The 23131-nt window shown below is 40.6% G+C and overlaps 1 protein-coding gene across 1 annotated transcript in view; it reads right to left on the bottom strand.

Moving 5' to 3' along the window:
* Positions 1 to 23131, bottom strand: part of MAOB (monoamine oxidase B) — a gene marked incomplete at its 5' end in the record, with an annotated part of 474299 nt that overhangs the window by 29920 nt on the left and 421248 nt on the right. Inside the window, one exon of the mRNA XM_044072378.1 lies at positions 6188 to 6285. Within this exon, the coding sequence (XP_043928313.1) occupies positions 6188 to 6285 (98 nt within the window). The remainder of the gene's footprint in view (positions 1 to 6187; positions 6286 to 23131) is intronic.

Below are 23131 nucleotides of genomic sequence, written 5' to 3'. Positions count from 1 at the left end.
TTTTTCTAACCACTTTGGCCACATGGTTGTCAAATGAGAGATTGTTATCAACTTGGGTCCCCAGGTCCCTAATTACTTCTTCTGTACTTATTGGATTACCACCTATGTGGTAATTTGTGGGCACTTTGCTTTTGCCAAAGAGGATGATTATACACTTTTTTGGCGTTTAGCTTGAGGCCATGGCTCTGGCACCAGTTGTCTGTTTCTATGAGGCCCTTTTGGAGGATGCTTGTGTCAGCTGGAGAGTCGATTATGGCACCCAGTTTGCAGTAATCTGCGAACTTGGTCAGCCACAGTCCTTCTGTGTTGGCCTGTACCTCCGAGAAATATATACCGAACAGGAGAGGTCCCAGGACTGAGCCTTGTGGGATGCCACTTGTAACTGGTTTGGAGTCTGATATGGCTCCAGCAATTCTAACCATGTGGGTTCTGTCCTTGAGCCAGTTTGCAACCCATCTAGTGACATAGGGGTTTATATTTAAGCTGGTGAGCTTATCTATAATGCCCAAGTGGGGTATTGTATCGAAGGCTTTTGCGAGGTCCAGGTAGGCTGTGTGGACCACCTTCCCTTCGTCAATGGCCTTGGTGACTGTTTCAAAGAAATCGACCAGGTTTAAGAGGCAGGATTTGCCCTTAACAAAGCCGAACTGGGTAGGATCCAGTGCCATATCTTTATTTATGAGGTCCATGATGATCCATTCCATAGCTTTGCAGACCAAGCTAGTCAGGCTTATGGGGCGATAGTTTCCAGGATCCGTTGAGGCACCACCTTTGTGGAGAGGGACCACTGTTGCTGTACGCCACTCTTTGGATACATATCCTGTAGTAAGGCTGAGATTGAACAGTAGCTCATGTAGGACGCAGCCTGGGACACCGTCTGGTCCCATCGATGCTGTGTTTTTTGCTTTGGAGAGGGCGTTTCTTACCTGAGCATCTGAGATGTCAGGGGGGCAGCACTCTGCTGGGATAGATATTTGCCCTTTTGGTGGGGAGGGGGTGAGAAGTTTGCGCTGAACCTGTCAGCTAGGATGTTGGCAATGTCTGTGGGTTCGATGTATTTTTTGTCATTTTGGAGTAATTCTGAGCATATCTGGGAATTCCCACCCAGGTTCCTAACATAACTAAAGAAAGCCTTGTGATTATCCTTAGTGTCCTGTGCAATTTTTCTCTCGAAGCTGGCCTTAAACGATTTTATGAGTGCCCGTAGTTTTTTGCTAATACTGATCAGAGATGCCTTCCCTTTTTGGGATTTTGCTCTATCATGTAGTAGCTTCCTCCTTCTATTGTATAGTTTGTTTATGACTGGGGTCCACCAGACAGGATGTCTGCCTTTGGAGGATTGGGTCTTGGTTTTATTTGGGATTGCTTGATCCATGCATTCCTGAAGGTGTTCATAGAATGCGTTTATAAAGGATTCTGCGGTCTGGGCCGTATTTTCCACAGGCTTGGGGGCTTTGAAGGATTCTACCTCGGTTTTGAGGAGTGTGAAATTTGCTTTAGAGAAGTTTTTCACTGTGGTTTTCTGGGCAGGGGGTGGGGTCGGGATGTGAATATCCAGTTAGATTAGTTTATGGTCTGATCTTACCAGTGAGACATACTACCTATGTTAAAGGTCATACAGCATAACTTTAGTGTTCAAAATTCCTGTAAGCGAATGCTACTGTGCATTCTCTGATATGAACTTGAAGTACTGCACAGAGATCGTGGTACAGTGCGGTTTGGGACATTCATCACTTTCCTCACTGTAGTGTGATCTTGTAGTTGGAATATATAGTTAGCGGGGGGGGGGTTGTGCCCTCCACAGGGGGGTGCAAGGGTACTTGCCCCCTGCAAAAACATGATGTAACGTGTAGGGATGTCAAGTAAGTGTGCTCCTACATGGAAATGATGTGCTCTGTTCGGCAACAGTATAGAATCTGCTGAATTCGTTCAGCTGATTCGACATTGTGTCCAGATGTACATTGTCACTTTCACTCTTTCCTTCGATGTTCTGACCAGGATTTTGTTTTACGGGTGACATTCTGATAGTAAACCGTATGTGGTGTCATGACATATACATACAGCAGGCATCTGCACTCCAGGGTGAAGGAGCTGATGAGAAACATTGTTGAGGTGAAGGCAGCAAAAAAGGATATTCACAATCATGTAGCCTATAAGAGGGATCATTCATAACTGCTTCACAGCTCCACATACTATAGCTACCATCTGAAATATATAATCAAACATGGTTATAGATCTGGATATGAACAACATTGTAATTATGCAGTCTGTGAAGTTCAGCTAGAGAGATCGTCTAGCAAAGATTGTAAACAGAAATATTAAAAAATGTGCAGAAGCAAAGATTATATTATACATTGTGAACTTTGACTACAGGGATCACCTGGCAAAAATAAGCAGAAATGCTAAAAAGTGTGCAAAAGAAAGAATTACTCTGAAAATTTGGAAAGCAATACATACATACAATTTGGCTACATGAAAAGGTGCAAGGAACCTTCAGGATATGGTTAAGTATGTTTTAGTAGTTCTTAAGTACATAATTTTATATATATGCATGAAAAAAAAACTAAGGGGAAGGCATGCCTCTGAAGTGTCCCTAAATTTACAGAGTGCCCCTGATTTTGCCACACATTTTTGCCTTGTCCCTCATAAAATGTTGTTTTTCTGGTAAATCACTAAGGATTGCAGTAAGTCAATAATGCTAGACAACATTAGAGTTTTATACTTATTTTTCAGGAAATTTGCATTGATTCAAAGTATGCTTTTTCTATAAACTATTTAAGTGAATTAGAGTAATATTTAAAATTATCCCTGATTCCCCCCACTCGCCCCGCCACACACATCATTTTTGGTTTTGTCTAGAATTCTTGAGCAAAGAATATGGAGTTATTGGTAAAAGTATGATGCAAGAGCAGACTTTTTTAAGGTACAATGTTGTCCACATAACATTCTTTGAAATCAGGGTGAAAAAGACAAATGCTGTAAAAGATGTACGGCATGGTATATCATCCTAGACAGGCAATTTAGCAGAAATACACATATATGAATGCATACAGACTACATGTACAGATTTCTAAAGAATGCAGAAAGAAAATTAATAATGCAAGCAGATAAAAAATTATATTCTGAATGTTTTTAGACTTAATGTTTACAAGCTTGAAATGAAAATATATGCACTGGTAGGGAATACAGGTAAAACTGCATGAAAGGAGTGCATGTTGAAATTGTGGGGGAACAGTGGCATGATGTGAAATGTTTGAAGGATATAAGAACAGACTGCCATAGTGATGCAAGCCTATATTTATATCTGTATAATAGCAGGGGATGCAATCAGCAACCCCACCCCCATCAATTACAGCCCCATTACAAAATAAGCTTGTCTGCACTACTCAATAAAAGTGATGGTCTGAAGAAGCGGGTAAGCTGCAAAAGCACTCACTAGTTTGTTTTGTGTACATCTATTACTGTTATTAAAACAGTTTTTACTCAACTTCAGCCTTTTGGACGTCCGTTTTTGGAATACTCAGTAAAAGTGTCTGGGAAGAATTTGTGATCAACATCCTAAAACAGCTGTGAAGGTTTTCCTAGATAGAGTTATGGCACAAATAAAAGTTTCTCACAAAATCTTCCACCTGCTAACCAAAGAAGCAGGGAATGTAATGGCCAAACAGTGTTTCATTCGCAGTTTAGAATATGTTTTACTTCTCAATTTACTTTATTCTCAGCAAAATAGTACATCATTCTACATGGTAGAAAACAAAATTATAATCTACTCAGATCACAGGAGTGAACACTACTGAAACATCACAGAGAAGAACAACTGGCTTCTCAATGAAAGAAAAGAGATACATTTCTCCTAAATATTCTCAACTTCAGATTGCAAAAAATGCAGTTACTGTCCACCAGTGAAGCAATTGCTGTTAATGAGAACTAGGCTGCATAATTTACGAAGTCAATATAGCGTACAATTACAGAGACCATGATATACCTTAGCTTCATCTTAGCTTCTGGACCACAGAACTTCAAGATATCACTGAACTCCCTCTCTTTCGTAACTAGTTAAAAAAAGATCTGATAAACCAAAATAAATGTAAATGTTTTGAGGATACAAATTAATAGTAGCTCACATTAGGATGTATTCTTCATTTCAAATTATAGATATTCTGTTACCATATGAGTGCAGTAATTGAGTACTGCTTAATATTATTTATATGTTACTGTTCTCTTTCATGACTTACATACAGTTAGGTAGAATCATAGAAGCAAATAATATTAGCTCTCATCTGGGACTCAAACTCTAAACCTCTACCATACAATACTAGTGTCACTGCCATTGGACAAACAAGAGCATTTGAAAAGACAGATGGTCAATCTTCTCTGATCAGCCTTATCCTCTCATCTAGTAAACTCACAGCATGTTAATTTAAGGTCAAACTTCAAACACACACAAAAACATGCGTACACACATTTGTGTCTCTGACTATGCAAATATGTAACTTTCAAGTGTTAGGTCATCATTTGTGAATATTCTATGACTATGAAACAATGTTACTTCTTCAATTAATGTAACATTTCATATTACTTGTACACCTATTGCCAGCTCTGTTTTCAATGCACTATTGTACTATCACCTCCTTAATGTACTATTGCACTGTTTCTATTGTTTTTGCCTTTGGGCTCAGATCAGAGCTGAAAAGGGTCTTTGGACCAGCTCACTCACCTGATTAACAAACTGAATGAATGAAAATAATTGAATAAAAGATAAAGTGATTAAGGTACATATTTTAAGATGTGATCAGAGATAATATGAAAAACGCTGTAAACAAATTGCATTTTCAGAAGTATATAAACATTTGCATCAAAAGATATCTGTATATGATCTGTATGACATTAAGGCTAAATGCATATTTTGGTGAATTGCATGGTTACAGGTACAAACTTGAGAGGGTTAAAGAGGGAAAAATACACTACTACAAAAATTATATGTCAATTCTAGGAGTTAAGTAGATGTTTTGAAATAATTCCGGTTACAAACATCATATACAGACAAGCATGACTGATTTCACTAAAATGTTTACTCAAAGATAAATATCTCTATCAGCATAAAATTGTACTGTAAGTCCTTTATACAAATATGTATTTTAAATCATGAAAACTGCTTGATGTAAATACTGTTAACATTTAATGTCAATGCTGACTGCAAAACTGTAATATCACCATTATGGGATATCACCTCCCTATACTAATTTACTATGTACAACACCACTGGTCCAAGTCATGGCTGAAAAAGGTCATTGAACTGGCCCAGCTACCTGGTTAAAAAATAAATGAAAGTAATTAATACACATGCTTTGTAAATTATTTTTATTACTTTGAGGTATATTTGTGTTTTAAGTCACACTGCTCCATGAAAATGTCCTGAAGAAGTGAATATCTGTGTACTAAATACTGTTATGGTATCTAATCTCCATGCAATTTAAACACAAGCTCTAGACCTGCTTTCTTCTGTTACTATATAAAACGTACTCCTTTTTTCGCATTCATTGTCTAATACACCCTGTAATAGTGGATCTGTTTTAAATTATCAAATGGGCAGATCACTGAACTGCAGAAAATGCAACTCAAAAGTTTGAAACTGCAAAACATTGAACTTCTACAAAACACATGCAAAACAGCTTTTAGACAAGGGATCATGTCCCCCAGTGCTCCCCAGACCCCTACTAATTATATGCATAATATATACATACATAAACACACACACGCACACATAAATATATATATATATATATATATATATATATATATATATATATATATATATATATATATATAGATATATATATATATATATATATATATATATATATATATATATATATATATATACATACATATATACCAACTCCAAGGTAGGTCCCATTATACCTGAGAAAGGTCAAAACTCCACTTCTTGCTGTACCACAAGGTCAGACAAATGGCTGTTGGCATTGTTCGATATTTTGCCATTTCAAACTTTTAATCTGCAATTTCATGATTTCCCCATTGCATAATTACGGGGAGGACCCATAATAGTATATAAATTACTGTCACGGCATTCATAAGGGGGATGCATTTTTGATGTACAAAAGCATAGGAACAAGCTTTATATAAAGTGAGGAAAGATCACTTAAGGGATTAACTGTGCACTTACTTTCCAAATTGAGTCATTATGCCTGGAGGGAAGTATACAGTATAGCACCCACCGGAATATTCTTCCTCACACCAGTTTTTTTCTTCATAATGCACAGGCTGCAAAGTAAAAGGCACAACTCCAAGATTAGCAACAAATCAACACAGCAGTATATGTGAACACATCATGTAGTGAAAACATACAGTGAATAACATACTTATACATAATTGTATCCTTCTGATTTCTAAGGTACCTAATTGTGCAGCTTGTTAAAAAGAACACACTTTCTAGCAGTGAAATGCTGATCCTTGTGGCAAATTAGGAGTGTACTCCGGTAAACCACTTTCCAAATTAGTGCTAGCACATGAGAATGTAATTAGATATAAGCAGACTTGCTACTTCTGAAAACGCAGTAAATTAATTCTTATGAAAGATCACAAAGGCCACTACTGACATAGCTTTTACACCACATCAAAATATAGCTACTGTAACACACATGTATATAATCAAAATATCTCAACTCCTTTTGGTAAGGCAGATACATGTGATTACTGTTTCTAATCTCTTTCTCTGTATTCTCTGATAATATTAAGTAGTTCAGCACAACTCAACTCATGGACCAGATCACTACGTACTTCCTGAAGAGCACTCATTTGTTTGTTTGATTGTTTGCTTGTTTATTTATTTCTACTTTTTTACTTGGTTAGTCCCTATCCATATTTACTTAGGGAAATTTGGCCAGGACACTGAGAAACTTCCTAAAACTCCTTTCAATGCATTCTGTGAAGCCTCTTATGTCTATGTCAGCTGCCAAAACTTCATGCAGATGAAATATCAGTTTAATGTCTCACCAGAAGGATGGCATACTCAGGAGTGCAGCCTGAAGGATGGCATACTCAGGAGTGCAGCCTGAAGGCTGGCATACTCAGGAGTGCAGCCTGAAAGATGGCATACTCAGGAGTGCAGCCTAAGGGATGGCATACTCAGGATTGTAGCCTGAAAGATGGCATACTCAGGAGTGCAGCCTGAAGGATGGCATACTCAGGAGTGCAGCCTGAAGGCTGGCATACTCAGGAGTGCAGCCTGAAAGATGGCATACTCAGGAGTGCAGCCTAAGGGATGGTATACTCAGAAGTGCAGCCTAAGGGATGGCATACTCAGAAGTGCAGCCTAAGGGATGGCATACTCAGGATTGTAGCCTGAAAGATGGCATACTCAGGAGTGCAGCCTGAAGGATGGCATACTCAGGAGTGCAGCCTGAAAGATGGCATACTCAGGAATGCAGCCTAAGGGTTGGTATGCTCAGGAGTGCAGCCTGAAGGCTGGCATACTCAGGAGTGCAACCTAAGGGATGGTATACTCAGGAGTGCAGCCAAAAGGATGGTATACTCAGAAGGATGACATTCTCAGGAGTGCAACCTGAAGGATGACATACTCAAGACTGCAGCACCTCCCTTGTGTTACACTGTAGTATCAGTATTAGAAAATTAATCCAAGCATTGGGTAAAGGAATAGAATTGTCAGTGTTCTTACAAGGCAAATGTGATATAAGTTCAGCCACTGACAGTGTTTCTTCCTGTGCTGACTAAGCAGGAACAGATTTCATGGTCTGCTGATCTTCCATCACCAAAGGAGAGTGTGTTATGGGCCTGAGACACTGACACTGTTTTTTATTTCTCTTTCTCACTCTGGTTAACACAAGGTACAAAAAGATTAATGAATGAGAAAAATCTTTTAGAGAAGTTGACTTGGCAGGCTGGTCCTCATAGTCATTGTTTGGTACAACAGTATTATGATTAACCTGCTGCCTTATGTGCTAATAATCCAGAGTCATGAATCACACATTTCCTCAATAGAGTGAGAGGTGCAAGTTTATGCAAAAAATGGCATGTCCCCCTGACCGGCTCCTTTTTACCCACACATCTCAGTCCAGTCATGAACGGATGGTCAAGAAAGTCTTGTGTAGAGAACGGCAGCCTCAGATATGAGATGAAGTATATTACACAAGAAAACTAGAAATCATAAAGAAATCATAAGGAAATATAAAGGTTAAGATAAAAAACAAATTACTGTTTTAAATGTCTTATGTGACATCTCAGGCAAGGTCTGAGAAAACAGGGTGCAGTCCTTGCTGTTACATAAGCATGAATGGATAGCAGCAAGTCAAAAAAGTGAATGCACCTATGAGCGAATGCTTTTTTGCAGGTGAAAAAAGAGTAAACACTCACACGAGAGAATGTTCTTTTGGATGGAACTTTTGCCAGCAGCCTTATGTATGAGATTGTAGTGTAGTGGGGTCAGACCCATGATCTCGGAGCTGGTATATATAATTAGCAGTGGGTTTTTGGGTGCCCCCTGAAAACAAAATTGTTTAAATTTTTGTTGTTTTCAGTCATTTTAGATCTGATCTAAATTGATTATTCTTGAGTGTTCGATGTTTGATAAAACACTCAAATCTACTGTACGTAATATAAGGAAAAGCACCTGGGAAGCTAAGAAGCATAGGGGAGAACCACAAAAACAGAAGGTGTGTTGAAGTCTGAAATCTGATAACATGGGTGGAAGGCAGCTATATCCTTGTTTAAATTCATACATAATTTATATTGGGGCATTATTTGCTTAAAAAATAATTTCCTTTAGGGTCTACTTCATAAAGCTGGATGTAATTTTGTTAATGCAGATGATCTTCCACCAAATATTTGGAATATAACTCATTCACTAGTGTTAAAATCTGAAATATCAGTTTTATCTGATTCGGATTGTATTAGTTAGGATATTATCCATTGGGTTTATAAAACAACAAATTTTGTAAAATATGTTGCATTAAAGCAAACTAAAGCAAAACTGTAAAATAAATTGTATGGATTTTTCTTATTACAACACATGTAATACTTCAGCTGAGTAATATTTTTATACTGTAAAGAAGAATTGACAACTTTAATGGCTCATCTCTCTTTTACACATTTTATTCTCACCAAATGCTTTGTATGTAATGTCTTTAATTATTTTGTGATTTCATTATTTATATGAATTTTATTATAGCTTATGTTTCTTTACACGTCTCTCTAAATTGTTACTTGGAACTTTTTGTATGACCTTTCTGTATGATTTTTGTGATTTTTTTATATTTTCTTCAGATTTCACTGTAAATCATTTCTTGGAGCTTATTTGTACAGGTCTCCTATAATAAGGGGCTTCTTCCTGGTAAACAAGTGCTAATAGATAAATAGTATAATATAATATAATTTCAAAGCAGTGGCCTGTTTGACTCATTAAGCACTTTAAGAGATAAGTTATAATGGTTAATAATCAGACAGGGTTCAAATCCTATCCTTCTGGAAACTGACTGACTTCTGGCTAAGATGAAGAACTTTTCCCTTCTGCTGAAATAACAATCCCCCGGATTTATTATTCCTCCATGCAGGACTAGCTTAGTCCTGCACGGAAGCAGCCTTTTAGGAGCAGGATGGCAGTGCACCATGCATAGTAATGAGGCATGCTGCCTGAGCTCCTAGGCTTACACGGGGCATGTAAGAGAGCAGGGGGCGTGTCTGAGAGCAAAGCTCTCAGAATATACACGCTCCCCGCAATGAAGAACAGCAGAAAGGGATATGAAATGAGGGGGACTGCTCATAGGTGACCGTATATCCCCACTAACAGTCCCCCTCATGTACAACAGCAAAAGTATACATTAATAAAATGAAGAAACCCTTTATTCTTTTTTTAAAATTCCGATTAAAGCTAACCATAGGTGCACGGGTGTGTCCATCGCTTAGCTACGGTTAATGCAGCTTAAATGGCTGAAGAGGATAACAAGGAAGATATATGCAAATGAAGCAGCACAGCAATAGTTTAGTCAGCACAGCATTTGCCTTACAAGCAGGCATTCCCGGTTTGAGTCCCACTGCAGCAGATTCCATTTCCCATGGCAAAGCACATTATGAGTAATATTTATGCTGCCTAACCCACTAAATAACATATTTTCATGAACTGGAGTACTGCAGTAAATGCACATATGAGGTGTCAGTGTTATAATGAATAAGGCACTAGCAAGCAGGTTTAAGCACAAATAAGCAGTAGTAAGCATATTTAAGCATTAGTAAGTGGGCTTAAGCCCGTTTGCATGGTGGTAAGCAATGCCTACACTGGTTAAGCAATTCTAAAGCTAAGTCTCTGTAAGCAGATGTAACGGCAGGTTAGTTAGCTTTGCTTACACGCGCAAACCTGCTTACAACTGCTCAAAAGTGCCTTAATCACTCTGTATCCAATGGCCCTTGTCCTGCCCATCAACAAAATAAAGAGCCATGCAGATCTAGAACCCAGAACTCTATATACCACAGTCACAGTAGTTAACCACCAAGCCATCACAGAAGTACAGAAGAATGAGGTATCAGCAAACAAGTCCTCACCATAGTAAAACCAAACTGAACCTGTGAAAGGAATCAGTATACAGTCATATGTTCCATAACCCACTAAATAACATAAATATGTGAACTGGAGTACAGCAGTAAGCCCAGAAGTAAGGTGTAATTGTAATAGAGTGTTGAAGTCCCCAATAAAACACAAGGATGCCATAGAGTGTGCGTACACATTAATCATGGATACCAGGCAGATATATAAGATGTAATGAATAAAAAATCAATGCCAAAAAGGAAATACAATGCAAAGTCTAATGTAAGCAATGCTAGCTACTTGTGGCTTCCCTTACCACGACACTATGTGGTAAAGGAGAAGGTGTCTGCCGGTGCAAACTACAAGCATCAGAACAGCATCCAGTGGTGCTCCTTGTCAAAAGTGACCTCTCAGAGACTACTCATGATCAGAGCAGTACCAGGGCTCACAATATATAAGGCAGAGGCCTGGGACCATCTCACTCACGACCTCACCGGTGACCCGGTGCCCAGCGCCACCCCAGTGGTGAGCAGGACAGGCACCACTATGCACGATCTGGAAAACGGCATAGAGGGACCTCTTGAAGTGGCTCCAAGTGGCTAGAGCAGCAGATGTTCCAGCCATGTATCCTCCCAACTATGTGTGTGTAAGCTGCTGCAGCTCCAGGTATATGTGTAGGTATGGCAAACTATTCAGGTATATGTCTCCAGCTGCAATAGGTGGGCCGTGAAGACAGGTCCACATTACTCACCATAAGCGGTGCAACCAGGCGGTAACCTCATGCATTGCTGTCTGGGAAATACAAATAAAAAATGGTAGTAAATTGGTAGAGCTGCATAAAACCTAGCCATTGTTCAAGGCAGTACTGCATACACTAGAGAATATTACAGGAAGAGTCTCATATTGTTTGTATGCCCAGCCAAAGTGTAATAGCCTGACAAAACAGGTCTAACTGCTTTAGACTGCATGTGTCATCCTGATGTCATATGGTAATATTAATTTGCAATCTGTGTAATGCATATGTTGTATTAACACTGTTACCCACCAATACCACAAATTGAATGTGGGAATGCCTGTATATACCAGGTGTAATCCCCAGAGGCCATTTGGTACAGCTAGAGAGACATAGACAGTGAAAAAAAGGCAGACAACAAAAACAATAGCACATACCAACTGAGGGCATTGATCTGTGTAATTTTATGCCTACTGACCCATGATGCGAATCTGCACCAGTGTTGTGGTCTGCATACAGATGCATACCCCACAGCTGTGCAGATAATCAGAATGTCTATTAAGTGACCCATAATTTGTTGCCTATCAACCTGTCTCCTGAAATCCAGTGAGATGGTCCCATACATGTCACACTGGCAAACAGAAATGGCAGTTGACACACAGCTATGAGGAACAAAGCTGGCACCTTGCTCCCCCAATGACCACCTTATGTGACCTATGAAACCACGTATGTCCATTACACTAACCTTATTTTACACTGCATGTGGTCAGAAGTGTGTGTACAGTAACAGATTGAGATGTATGTGTGTTACAGTCAGGTGGCAGTAATGGTACTGTGTGGGAACATTCAGGTGAGGCTGCTAATAAAACATTCCTCCCACAGGTCTGTCGTGCTACAACACAACCTTGAGAAGCCACAAAAAATTGATATGCAGTTGCTCACAGATAATGGTGTACATCTGTCACTTTTGTCCTACAACATATAACTTTATCTAGGAAATACAACCTTAACCGTGTTGTAATACAAAGGTCAGAATGCAAAACACAAGTTAATAAGACAGAAAACTTAGATAGGAGATATGCTTGATATCTACATGAACATAAGCCTGTGATGGACAGTGTTAAGCTGCTTGTAGTAATTTCAACCATGGTCTGGAATCACAGGGGTGGAATAAGGTTGCATACAGAATCATGCCCCACAACCTGTGCAGAGGCCAGAGATGTCCAGTATATGCCCCATATCTGCTGCCTGTCTGTGTCCCCTAACCCCAAGTCTGTGGGATGATCCCAGATGTTGCTCCAGCAAACAAGGAATACAAGTGATTGTCGAAGACATCTGTGAGAACACACCTGTCACTGTGGCAGCCCTATGAAGAACTGTTAGAGAGTAATATTTCAAGTATGTCTATCTACACTCCCATGTTGACTAAAGTGTCCTCCAGAGTGTGTACGGTAACAAAATTAAATGTGTGTGCATACATCTTTAATGTGTAATCTACGGAACTTTTGTTAACAACGGCAGTCAGGTGAAATCCGCTAAACAAACATTGCTCCGCGAATGCGTTGGATACGGACTTGCTGTGCTGAAGTACTTTAAACATAATCTCTGTGCAGATTGCTGTTCTCATTGTATATTGTGAGAATTGTGGTGTTGAACAGTAGAAGACAAAGCCTATCACTGGTCCTGTCACCACACTGTGCTGCTTAATATGGCTTTAGGAAAACTGTGTATATGCTTTTTTAGCATATCGGAACATTTAAAGGGAATTTAAATTTAAAATTTAAAGACATGCTGTAGGTGGATTGGACACTCTAAATTAGCCCTGGGCACGAGTCGAGTCTGTGTGTGTGTGTGTGTGTGTGTGTGTGTGTGTGTGTGTGTGTGTGTGTGTGTGTGTAGTAAAAGGTGATCCGCCATGGCGACCCCTAACCAGGAAAAAGCCAAAAGAAGAAGACGAAGGAAAGCATTTATATGTGTGTGTCAGGTCACTAAAGGCGGAAGAAGAGGACAATATTCTAGATATGTCCCAGCACACCAGCATGTGGTCAACACATGGCCAGAGTCTGTGCATAAAGAGTTGGATAGCTATGTGCACAACATCAACCTGGAATCGGGGAGTATGTGTAGAAACAGTTAGCTAGTGTTAACGAACATTCCCTCCACAGGTATACAAGGTAACAGGTGTATACTGCAGGAAAAAACGGTTCATGTGTAACGATGACTACAGCCATATCACTGTCAAAACTAAGGCTATAGGGTAGTGTAATAAGACTTGTAAGGTACGGATAACAGCACGGACTAGGAAAGTAATGTGGACTACAGGAATATAGTAGTTGTTAACTGACATCTTTCTTTCCCTCCAGCATATCTCCAACAACAATCAACATACAAACCCCAACTGGCATGTACTGCCACCTATGTTCTGATAATGTCCAATTGTTTGACAAATATTTTAATAGCCCCATGCATGTGCTATATTGAATTATTCCAACATTAATGTACCTGCAAGCTGTTCTTATTACCACTGCGGTCCCACATATGCATGTGTTCTGTTTGCTATGCAACTGTTCCGTATCTGGTGTCTGGGTTAATAGGAATATCTATGAATGCTGTTATAGCTAACCCTGGAATGTATTGACTATTACTAACCCACATATGATGATGAAATCTAAACACTATAGCACGCTTGGGAAGGCCGGTCCCAGCGGACCCACCTGTCCCACCTCAGCTGGTCGTGGCACCGGGCACCAGCATGTCTGGTGCCCAACCCGGGAGCTCCCTGTCCATTGGTCCTGCACCACCTTCAGGTGAAACCGCCTCAGGGGATGGGGCTCGCCCTCCCCGGGAGTGGGCATGGACAGGCACCTGTCACCCATTGCCAGGTCGGGGTCATGATGCATAGAGTGATCAACCAGCAGTTTTGTGATCTTCTAAGCCAGCTTGAGGGCTGTGTATCACGATTAGAGAGTCAGCCTGGCTTTGCGACTCAGCCCCCAGCACAGCCAACTTCGGGGCTGTGAAGGTGCAGTGGTGACTGCCCATGGGTTGGGACCTCAGTCCCACTGTTTCCACTAGGGGGCTTGTGGGCTTCTGATTTCCAAACACCCCTCCCCATCAAGGTGTTTACCCTCCACATGTGTCATATACCACCCTTGTATGCGTCTTGATTGTCTTGTCTGTTAACCTACCTAACCTACCTCCCCAAATACACCTACTACCCCTCCCCAGCATCCCACTCTCACCTGAAAAAAAAAAAGGTAATCTGTTCCCACAAAAAAAATTTGCCCCATACATAGCTGTCCATTTTGCACGTGTCCACTGGACACATGTAATCCAGTCTAATTGGCATCACAACGTATTATTGTTGTCCTCACCCCCTCTCAGGTGTATAGGTATATATGAACATACATCTGTAGATAACAATGGGAAAATAACTAAGACATATATGTCCACATGCACTGTTAATGGGGTTGAGAGGCCCCAAACAATATACGTCTTGTACGAATAGGTATACCCCCCACAGCCAAACATTTGTCCACCCTGCAATACACTACCAAGTGTTAGAGATCCCATAACCAGGACCTAACATGACATGGGCATCCCTAGGATACATATACACATACACATATATGCAGATACAGATATACATATATATGTATACATATATATATATACATATAGATATATATGTAACTATGCATACACATGCAGAGATATGTACAGTAAGTTACATATCTAGTACGTGTACACAATATGGAACAGCCACTATTCCTACAGTTACCGCCTTACCAACTGGAGACTGTATGAGCCACCCATAGAAATTACATTCATTGCCTGCAACATATACCCACAGAGATATCAAAGGATATAGCACCACACACAGGTGTGCATAAATGAAAAAGCTTTATTTGTGTACTATTACAGTTGTCATATAGCTGTTTAGACACGGACATCCATATAACCTGAGCAATGCTACTGTGAAACAGTAATACTAATACAGTAGTCTGGAAAGGTAAACAAATGTTGCTGTCCAGGCCAAGGCCATCAAGTAGTACAATAGTAAAGACAGACTGGCCCACAGGATACCAAACACTCAACGGTAAGTAATGCAGGTGTATAGTTCAGCAGCCTCTATCTACACTCTGTAGATAATCCCTAGAGGCTAAAGACCTCAGATGACACAATGGGATGTAACGGTTACATAACACGGCACAACTGACACCATGACAAGCACACTCACAAACAGAACAGTCTGTATGGCAGGTGGCAGTGGGCCTGCACTTAACCAAGGTGGATTGTATGGTAATGTACATCCATATACCTTAAGGCAGCTCACTCTGATGGTATTCAGGACTTTGGGCTTTCAGGATTTTGTAGTGCTCCCATATACATATATGTATATATAGATGTATGTATACATAGATATCGTGATATGTATATATAGATATATGTATATATAGCTATATATGTATGTACATCCTAGGTGTACAGATATGTCTATATGTCTAGTTATGTTGGTATATATATATATATATATATATATATATATATATATATATATATGTATATATATATATATATATATATATATATATATATATATATATATGTATATATACACACACACATATATATATATATATATCTATATATATATATATATATATATGTAGATATCAATAACTATAGGTGCATACATATCTATTCTGATATACCTACTACTGTCAAAATACATGTGGATATCCATACGTATATGTGCATATGTATCTCTATCTGTATATGTGTAGACATGTATAACTCTGTATATGTATATATCTGGGTGTTTATTTGTATATCTATGTACATATACAAATCCATCTATGCATGTCGATACGTATATCTGTATGTCTATATAGATATCTGGATAAGTATATGCACATATATCATCACCATATGTCCTGAACATGGAGTGTAGCCCTACCTCAACCCCTGTAGACCCAACTTCATAATGCAAGGGGATGTCAGGTATGTATAGCAGGTATACTTGTAGAGTATTGCTACTGTCATAGGGATTGTCTTCACAGACAAGGTGTGTGGGAGGTCACATCTGCTTATAACATGTGTGCTACTACTGACAGACATACTAAGGACATCATAGTACAGTACCACTGCTAGCACATAATGCTCCTGTGGACTACAGCAGAGATAATGACCAAAATATGTGGACAGCCTGACACACTCTGGACAGTCCAGAGGTTTACACATAACCCCTTAGTGCAAGACATGTGGACCAATCCTGACAATGTGGATGTTAACAGCCATGTAGATGGGTATAATACGTAACTACTGGTATACATTTGCCCACATAGGTTATGCATTCACACATACCTGTCTGTCCTGCCACATAATAACCGCTGGTAAGGGTGTACCATGGCCACATACCACCCACTAGATATTGACATACATCTGTACAGCTCCCACTGATCTGTCTGACATACATGACTGTTATGGTGGCCCAGCAGCAGTACATCTGGCAAGTAACTGGACATTACATCGCACTGGGTAAGTACACTAAGCTGCTAGGCATGTAACATAGCACTGTGCAGGCTACAGGCAGACCGGCTCAACACTGGCCTACATTTCCAATGGGAGAATGCACATGTACCTGCACAAAGATAGCAGGCTCTAAAGGCATGCCACAGCACAGAGTAACATACACCTGTGTGTACGTGCATCACCACAATCAATGTGAACACAGCTACCTATGGCATGCTAGCGTATTATTACAGTATATGGACTATCTGATCAACACCAACCTCATATGTGCCACACACACACTCACCCTACATATACTGGGCCACTACACAGTGTGGTCTGCTGCCTGTCTGTGATATGGGACATGTGCGTGTATGGACCTACAAACATGTAAGCCAACAGGGTAACATACAGTGGTGCAGCATGTAACATCAGATAGAACAGGACCAAGAACAATGACATCTACCACAGTCTGTACACAGGCCAAGGTACATAATAACATTACACACACTGCCAACAATCACCATGAGTACACACAGACCTCAGTACTGTGCACACAACCACAGAATGTCCAGGTTATGTCATCAAATATAACCCCTACTATACATTATATCTGTAGCAGTCTGATATCTCACTGGCTTGTTATAAGATATGATGTCAGTAAATATGGTGTACAGTACATATGCACCCCCTTACTGCATGACATATGTACAAAGGTTGCCAGGGTTGTCGCTGGAGGCACATACACAGGGCCAATATTGACATGTTGCTGTGATAACCTCATACATTTACTGCTGTAACAGGTTTTGTTGCACCATATGTCCTATGAGGGTATGCAGTCAGTAACTCTCACAGGTGTCACCATCTACAGACTGCAATACTCACACTACCTTCTGCAGTTCAAAGACAGGCACTCTGTGGGTAACACCTGAAACAAAAGGCACCACACACTAGCCAGTCTGCAGATGGCCCTATAGATGGGTGTTCCCTCATAAACATAGCACTGACATGGCAGGTATGTAAACATGTAGGACAGCCATAAGCACACACAACCTGTTAAACCAACATTACTTCAAATGCAGTATAGCAGCACTTACAGTCTGTAGTCAGGTCAGGCACATCCCCCTCCTGTGTGTTGGCCTGCTTCCACAGTGTATGTTGTTAGAGATAAACCCCAATCCATCTGAGATGTTGTTTGCCAAACAACAGATCGAGTTCCTGATCACAGTGAATGAAAGATCCAACACCAACATGATGTTCCTAGATATTGGTGTGTGTTTCCATGCAATTGGCTATGGGAATGTTACCACATCTGTTCCACATGCAATCAGCTAGAGGAGGGCTGTAATTCATGCAGGGACCATCAGCTGATCCTGAGCATCACTTAAAATGCACATGCTGCTGCCTAAGCAAAGAAGGTGTAAGTCTCCACATCCACCAGAGAGAGAGTAAGACAGGCAGACAGAGGCACAGAAAAGCCAGGGAGGGGTGGGAGAGTAAAACTTATGCATGTTTGTGTCACACACTTACCAGTACAGGGTATCAAACCCCCCCAACTACCCTAACGATTGTAGTGCTATCACATGTCCATGCAGTTATGCACCACACTGGATGCACATAGGTTACATGGGAGCCCTCAAACGTAGAACGAGTATATGATGGTGAGTGACATCTGCAACAGGGATATGGTAGCTCGTGGTAGGTGTAGCATACGCCCCTGCCGCATGAACAGGTGTCAGTGTCAACACAGCCATACTCTCACAAGGATGCACACAGATTGCCAAACTTGGCAGGGCCAAGAATACAACTCATCACTAGTGGGATTGCCACAACACAGTACTGTGCAGGTATCACATGCACCACAGGGTCAAATGGAGGTTATATGGTAAAGGTTATGCAAGGTTTATGTGCAGGTGTCTGACATCAGACAGCATGCTTCAGATATGCCAATGGGGTGTGGTGGTGATGCATCGCCCACCACACACACACATATGGATGCCAATACCCCAACATGCATGTGCACTGCTTCATGGTGTGTTGTGATTGGCAGCGGCGGTTGCCAGGCGCGGCGCCCTGCATGGGTATACCTTGGCATCAGGCCACATGACAATGGTCTGCGTATGGCTCAGGGTGTAGTGTCTAGAGTTGGTATTGTATTCACCATTCAGTCATCTGGGTGACTGTTGCATGTGGCCAATGCTGTGCATTGCCTGTACCATGTAATAATGATAAAAGCGTCCATGATACTGACAGTGTCTGGGATGTACACTTCCCATTGTCCATGCATGGAACTGTACCTGGGATGTCTGTCCCATGTTGTGTACACAGATCGTTATCATCAGATGGCCTGGCCTCATGTGGCAGGAACTGTTCATGGACAGCAGATTTGGGCATCCCTAGGATACATATACACATACACATATATGCAGATACAGATATACATATATATGTATACATATATATATATATATATATATACATATAGATATATATGTAAATATGCATACACATGCAGAGATATGTACAGTAAGTTACATATCTAGTACGTGTACACAATATGGAACAGCCACTATTTCTACAGTTACCGACTTACCAACTGGAGACTGTATGAGCCACCCATAGAAATTACATTCATTGCCTGCAACATATACCCACAGAGATATCAAAGGATATAGCACCACACACAGGTGTGCATAAATGAGAAAGCTTTATTTGTGTACTATTACAGTTGTCATATAGCTGTTTAGACACGGACATCCATATAACCTGAGCAATGCTACTGTGAAACAGTAATACTAATACAGTAGTCTGGAAAGGTTAACAAATGTTGCTGTCCAGGCCAAGGCCATCAAGTAGTACAATAGTAAAGACAGACTGGCCCACAGGATACCAAACACTCAATGGTAAGTAATGCAGGTGTATAGTTCAGCAGCCTGTATCTACACTCTGTAGACCATCCCTAGAGGCTAAAAACCTCAGTTGACACAATGGGATGTAACGGTTACATAACACGGCACAACTGACACCATGACAAGCACACTCACAAACAGAACAGTCTGTATGGCAGGTGGCAGTGGGCCTGCACTTAACCAAGGTGGATTGTATGGTAATGTACATCCATATACCTTAAGGCAGCTCACTCCTGATGGTATTCAGGACTTTGGGCTTTCAGGATTTTGTAGTGCTCCCATATACATATATGTATATATAGATGTATGTATACATAGATATACGTATATGTATATATAGATATATGTATATATAGCTATATATGTATGTACATCCTAGGTGTACAGATATGCCTAGTTATGTTGGTATATATATATATATATATATATATATATATATATATATATATATATATATATATATATATATATATATATATATATATATATATATATATATATATATATATATATATATATATGTAGATATCAATAACTATAGGTGCATACATATCTATTCTGATATACCTACTACTGTCAAAATACATGTGGATATCCATACGTATATGTGCATATGTATCTCTACCTGTATATGGGTAGACATGTATAACTCTGTATATGTATATATCTGGGTGTTTATTTGTATATCTATGTACATATACAAATCCATCTATGCATGACGATACGTATATCTGTATGTTTATATAGATATCTGGATAAGTATATGCACATATATCATCACCATATGTCCTGAACATGGAGTGTAGCCCTACCTCAACCCCTGTAGACCCAACTTCATAATGCAAGGGGATGTCAGGTATGTATAGCAGGTATACTTGTAGAGTATTGCTACTGTCATAGGGATTGTCTTCACAGACAAGGTGTGTGTGGGAGGTCACATCTGCTTATAACATGTGTGCTACTGGCTACTGACAGACATACTAAGGACATCATAGTACAGTACCACTGCTAGCACATAATGCTCCTGTGGACTACAGCAGTGATAATGACCAAAATATGTGGACAGCCTGACACACTCTGGACAGTCCAGAGGTTTACACATAACCCCTTAGTGCAAGACATGTGGACCAATCCTGACAATGTGGATGTTAACAGCCATGTAGATGGGTATAATATGTAACTACTGGTATACATTTGCCCACATAGGTTATGCATTCACACATACCTGTCTGTCCTGCCACATAATAACCGCTGGTAAGGGTGTGCCATGGCCACATACCACCCGCTAGATATTGACATACATCTGTACAGCTCACACTGCTCTGTCTGACATACATGACTGTTATGGTGGCACAGCAGCAGTACATCTGGCAAGTAACTGGACATTACATCGCACTGGGTAAGTACACTAAGCTGCTAGGCATGTAACATAGCACTGTGCAGGCTACAGGCAGACTGGCTCAACACTGGCCTACATTTCCTATGGGAGAATGCACATGTACCTGCACAAAGATAGCAGGCTCTAAAGGCATGCCACAGCACAGAGTAACATACACCTGTGTGTACGTGCATCACCACAATCAATGTGAACACAGCTACCTATGGCAGGCTAGCGTATTATTACAGTATATGGACTATCTGATCAACACCAACCTCATATGTGCCACACACACACTCACCCTACATATACTGGGCCACTACACAGTGTGGTCTGCTGCCTGTCTGTGATATGGGACATGTGCGTGTATGGACCTACAAACATGTAAGCCAATAGGGTAACATACAGTGGTGCAGCATGTAACATCAGATAGAAGAGGACCAAGAACAATGACATCTACCACAGTCTGTACACAGGCCAAGGTACATAATAACATTACACACACTGCCAACAATCACCATGAGTACACACAGACCTCAGTACTGTGCACACAGCCACATAATGTCCAGGTTATGTAATCAAATATAACCCCTACTATACATTACATCTGTAGCAGTCTGATATCTCACTGGCTTGTTATAAGATATGATGTCAGTAAATATGGTGTACAGTACATATGCATCCCCTTACTGCATGACATATGTACAAAGGTTGCCAGGGTTGTCGCTGGAGGCACATACACAGGGCCAATATTGACATGTTGCTGTGATAACCTCATACATTTACTGTTGTAACAGGTTTTGTTGCACCATATGTCCTATGAGGGGTATGAAGTCAGTAACTCTCACAGGTGTCACCATCTACAGACTGCAATACTCACACTACCTTCTGCAGTTCAAAGACAGGCACTCTGTGGGTAACACCTGAAACAAAAGGCACCACACACTAGCCAGTCTGCAGATGGCCCTATAGATGGGTGTTCCCTCATAAACATAGCACTGACATGGCAGGTATGTAAACATGTAGGAGAGCCATAAGCACACACAACCTGTTAAACCAACATTACTTCAAATGCAGTATAGCAGCACTTACAGTCTGTAGTCAGGTCAGGCACATCCCCCTCCTGTGTGTTGGCCTGTTTCCACAGTGTATGTTGTTAGAGATAAACCCCAATCCATCTGAGATGTTGTTTGCCAAACAACAGATCGAGTTCCTGATCACAGTGAATGAAAGACCCAACACCAACATGATGTTCCTAGATATTGGTGTATGTTTCCATGCAATTGGCTATGGGAATGTTACCACATCTGTTCCACATGCAATCAGCTAGAGGAGGGCTGTAATTCATGCAGAGACCATCAGTTGATCCTGAGCATCACTTAAAATACACATGTTGCTGCCTAAGCAAAGAAGGTGTAAGTCTCCACATCCACCAGAGAGAGAGTAAGACAGGCAGACAGAGGCACAGAAAAGCCAGGGAGGGGTGGGAGAGTAAAACTTATGCATGTTTGTGTCACACACTTACCAGTACAGGGTATCAAACCCCCAACGACTATGTAGTGCTATCACATGTCCATGCAGTTATTGGATGCACCACATAGGTTACATGGGGAGCCCTCAGAACGTATATATGATGGTGAGTGACATCTGCAACAGGGATATGGTAGCTACGTGGTAGGTGTAGTACACGTCCCTGCCCGCATGAACAGGTGTCAGTGTCAACATAGCCATACTCTCACAAGGATGCACACAGATTGCCAAACTTGGCAGGGCCAAGAATACAACTCATCACTAGTGGGATTGCCACAACACAGTACTGTGCAGGTATCACATGCACCACAGGGGTCAAATGGAGGTTATATGTGCAAAGGTTATGTGCAGGTGTCTGACATCAGACAGCATGCTTCAGTATGCCAATGGGGGTTGTAGTGAGTGTGAATGTGGTGATGCATCATACACCACACACACACATATGGATGCCAGTACTGACATGCATGTGTGCACTGCTTCATGGGTGTGTTGTGGTTGACGGTGCCAGA

The sequence above is a fragment of the Protopterus annectens genome, chromosome 5.part0 (assembly GCF_019279795.1).
Source record: "Protopterus annectens isolate FY-2018-M chromosome 5.part0, PAN1.0, whole genome shotgun sequence".
Lineage (NCBI taxonomy): Eukaryota > Metazoa > Chordata > Ceratodontiformes > Protopteridae > Protopterus > Protopterus annectens.
Note: the sequence above shows the minus strand (reverse complement) of the source record. Positions and strands in the feature narration are given on the sequence as shown.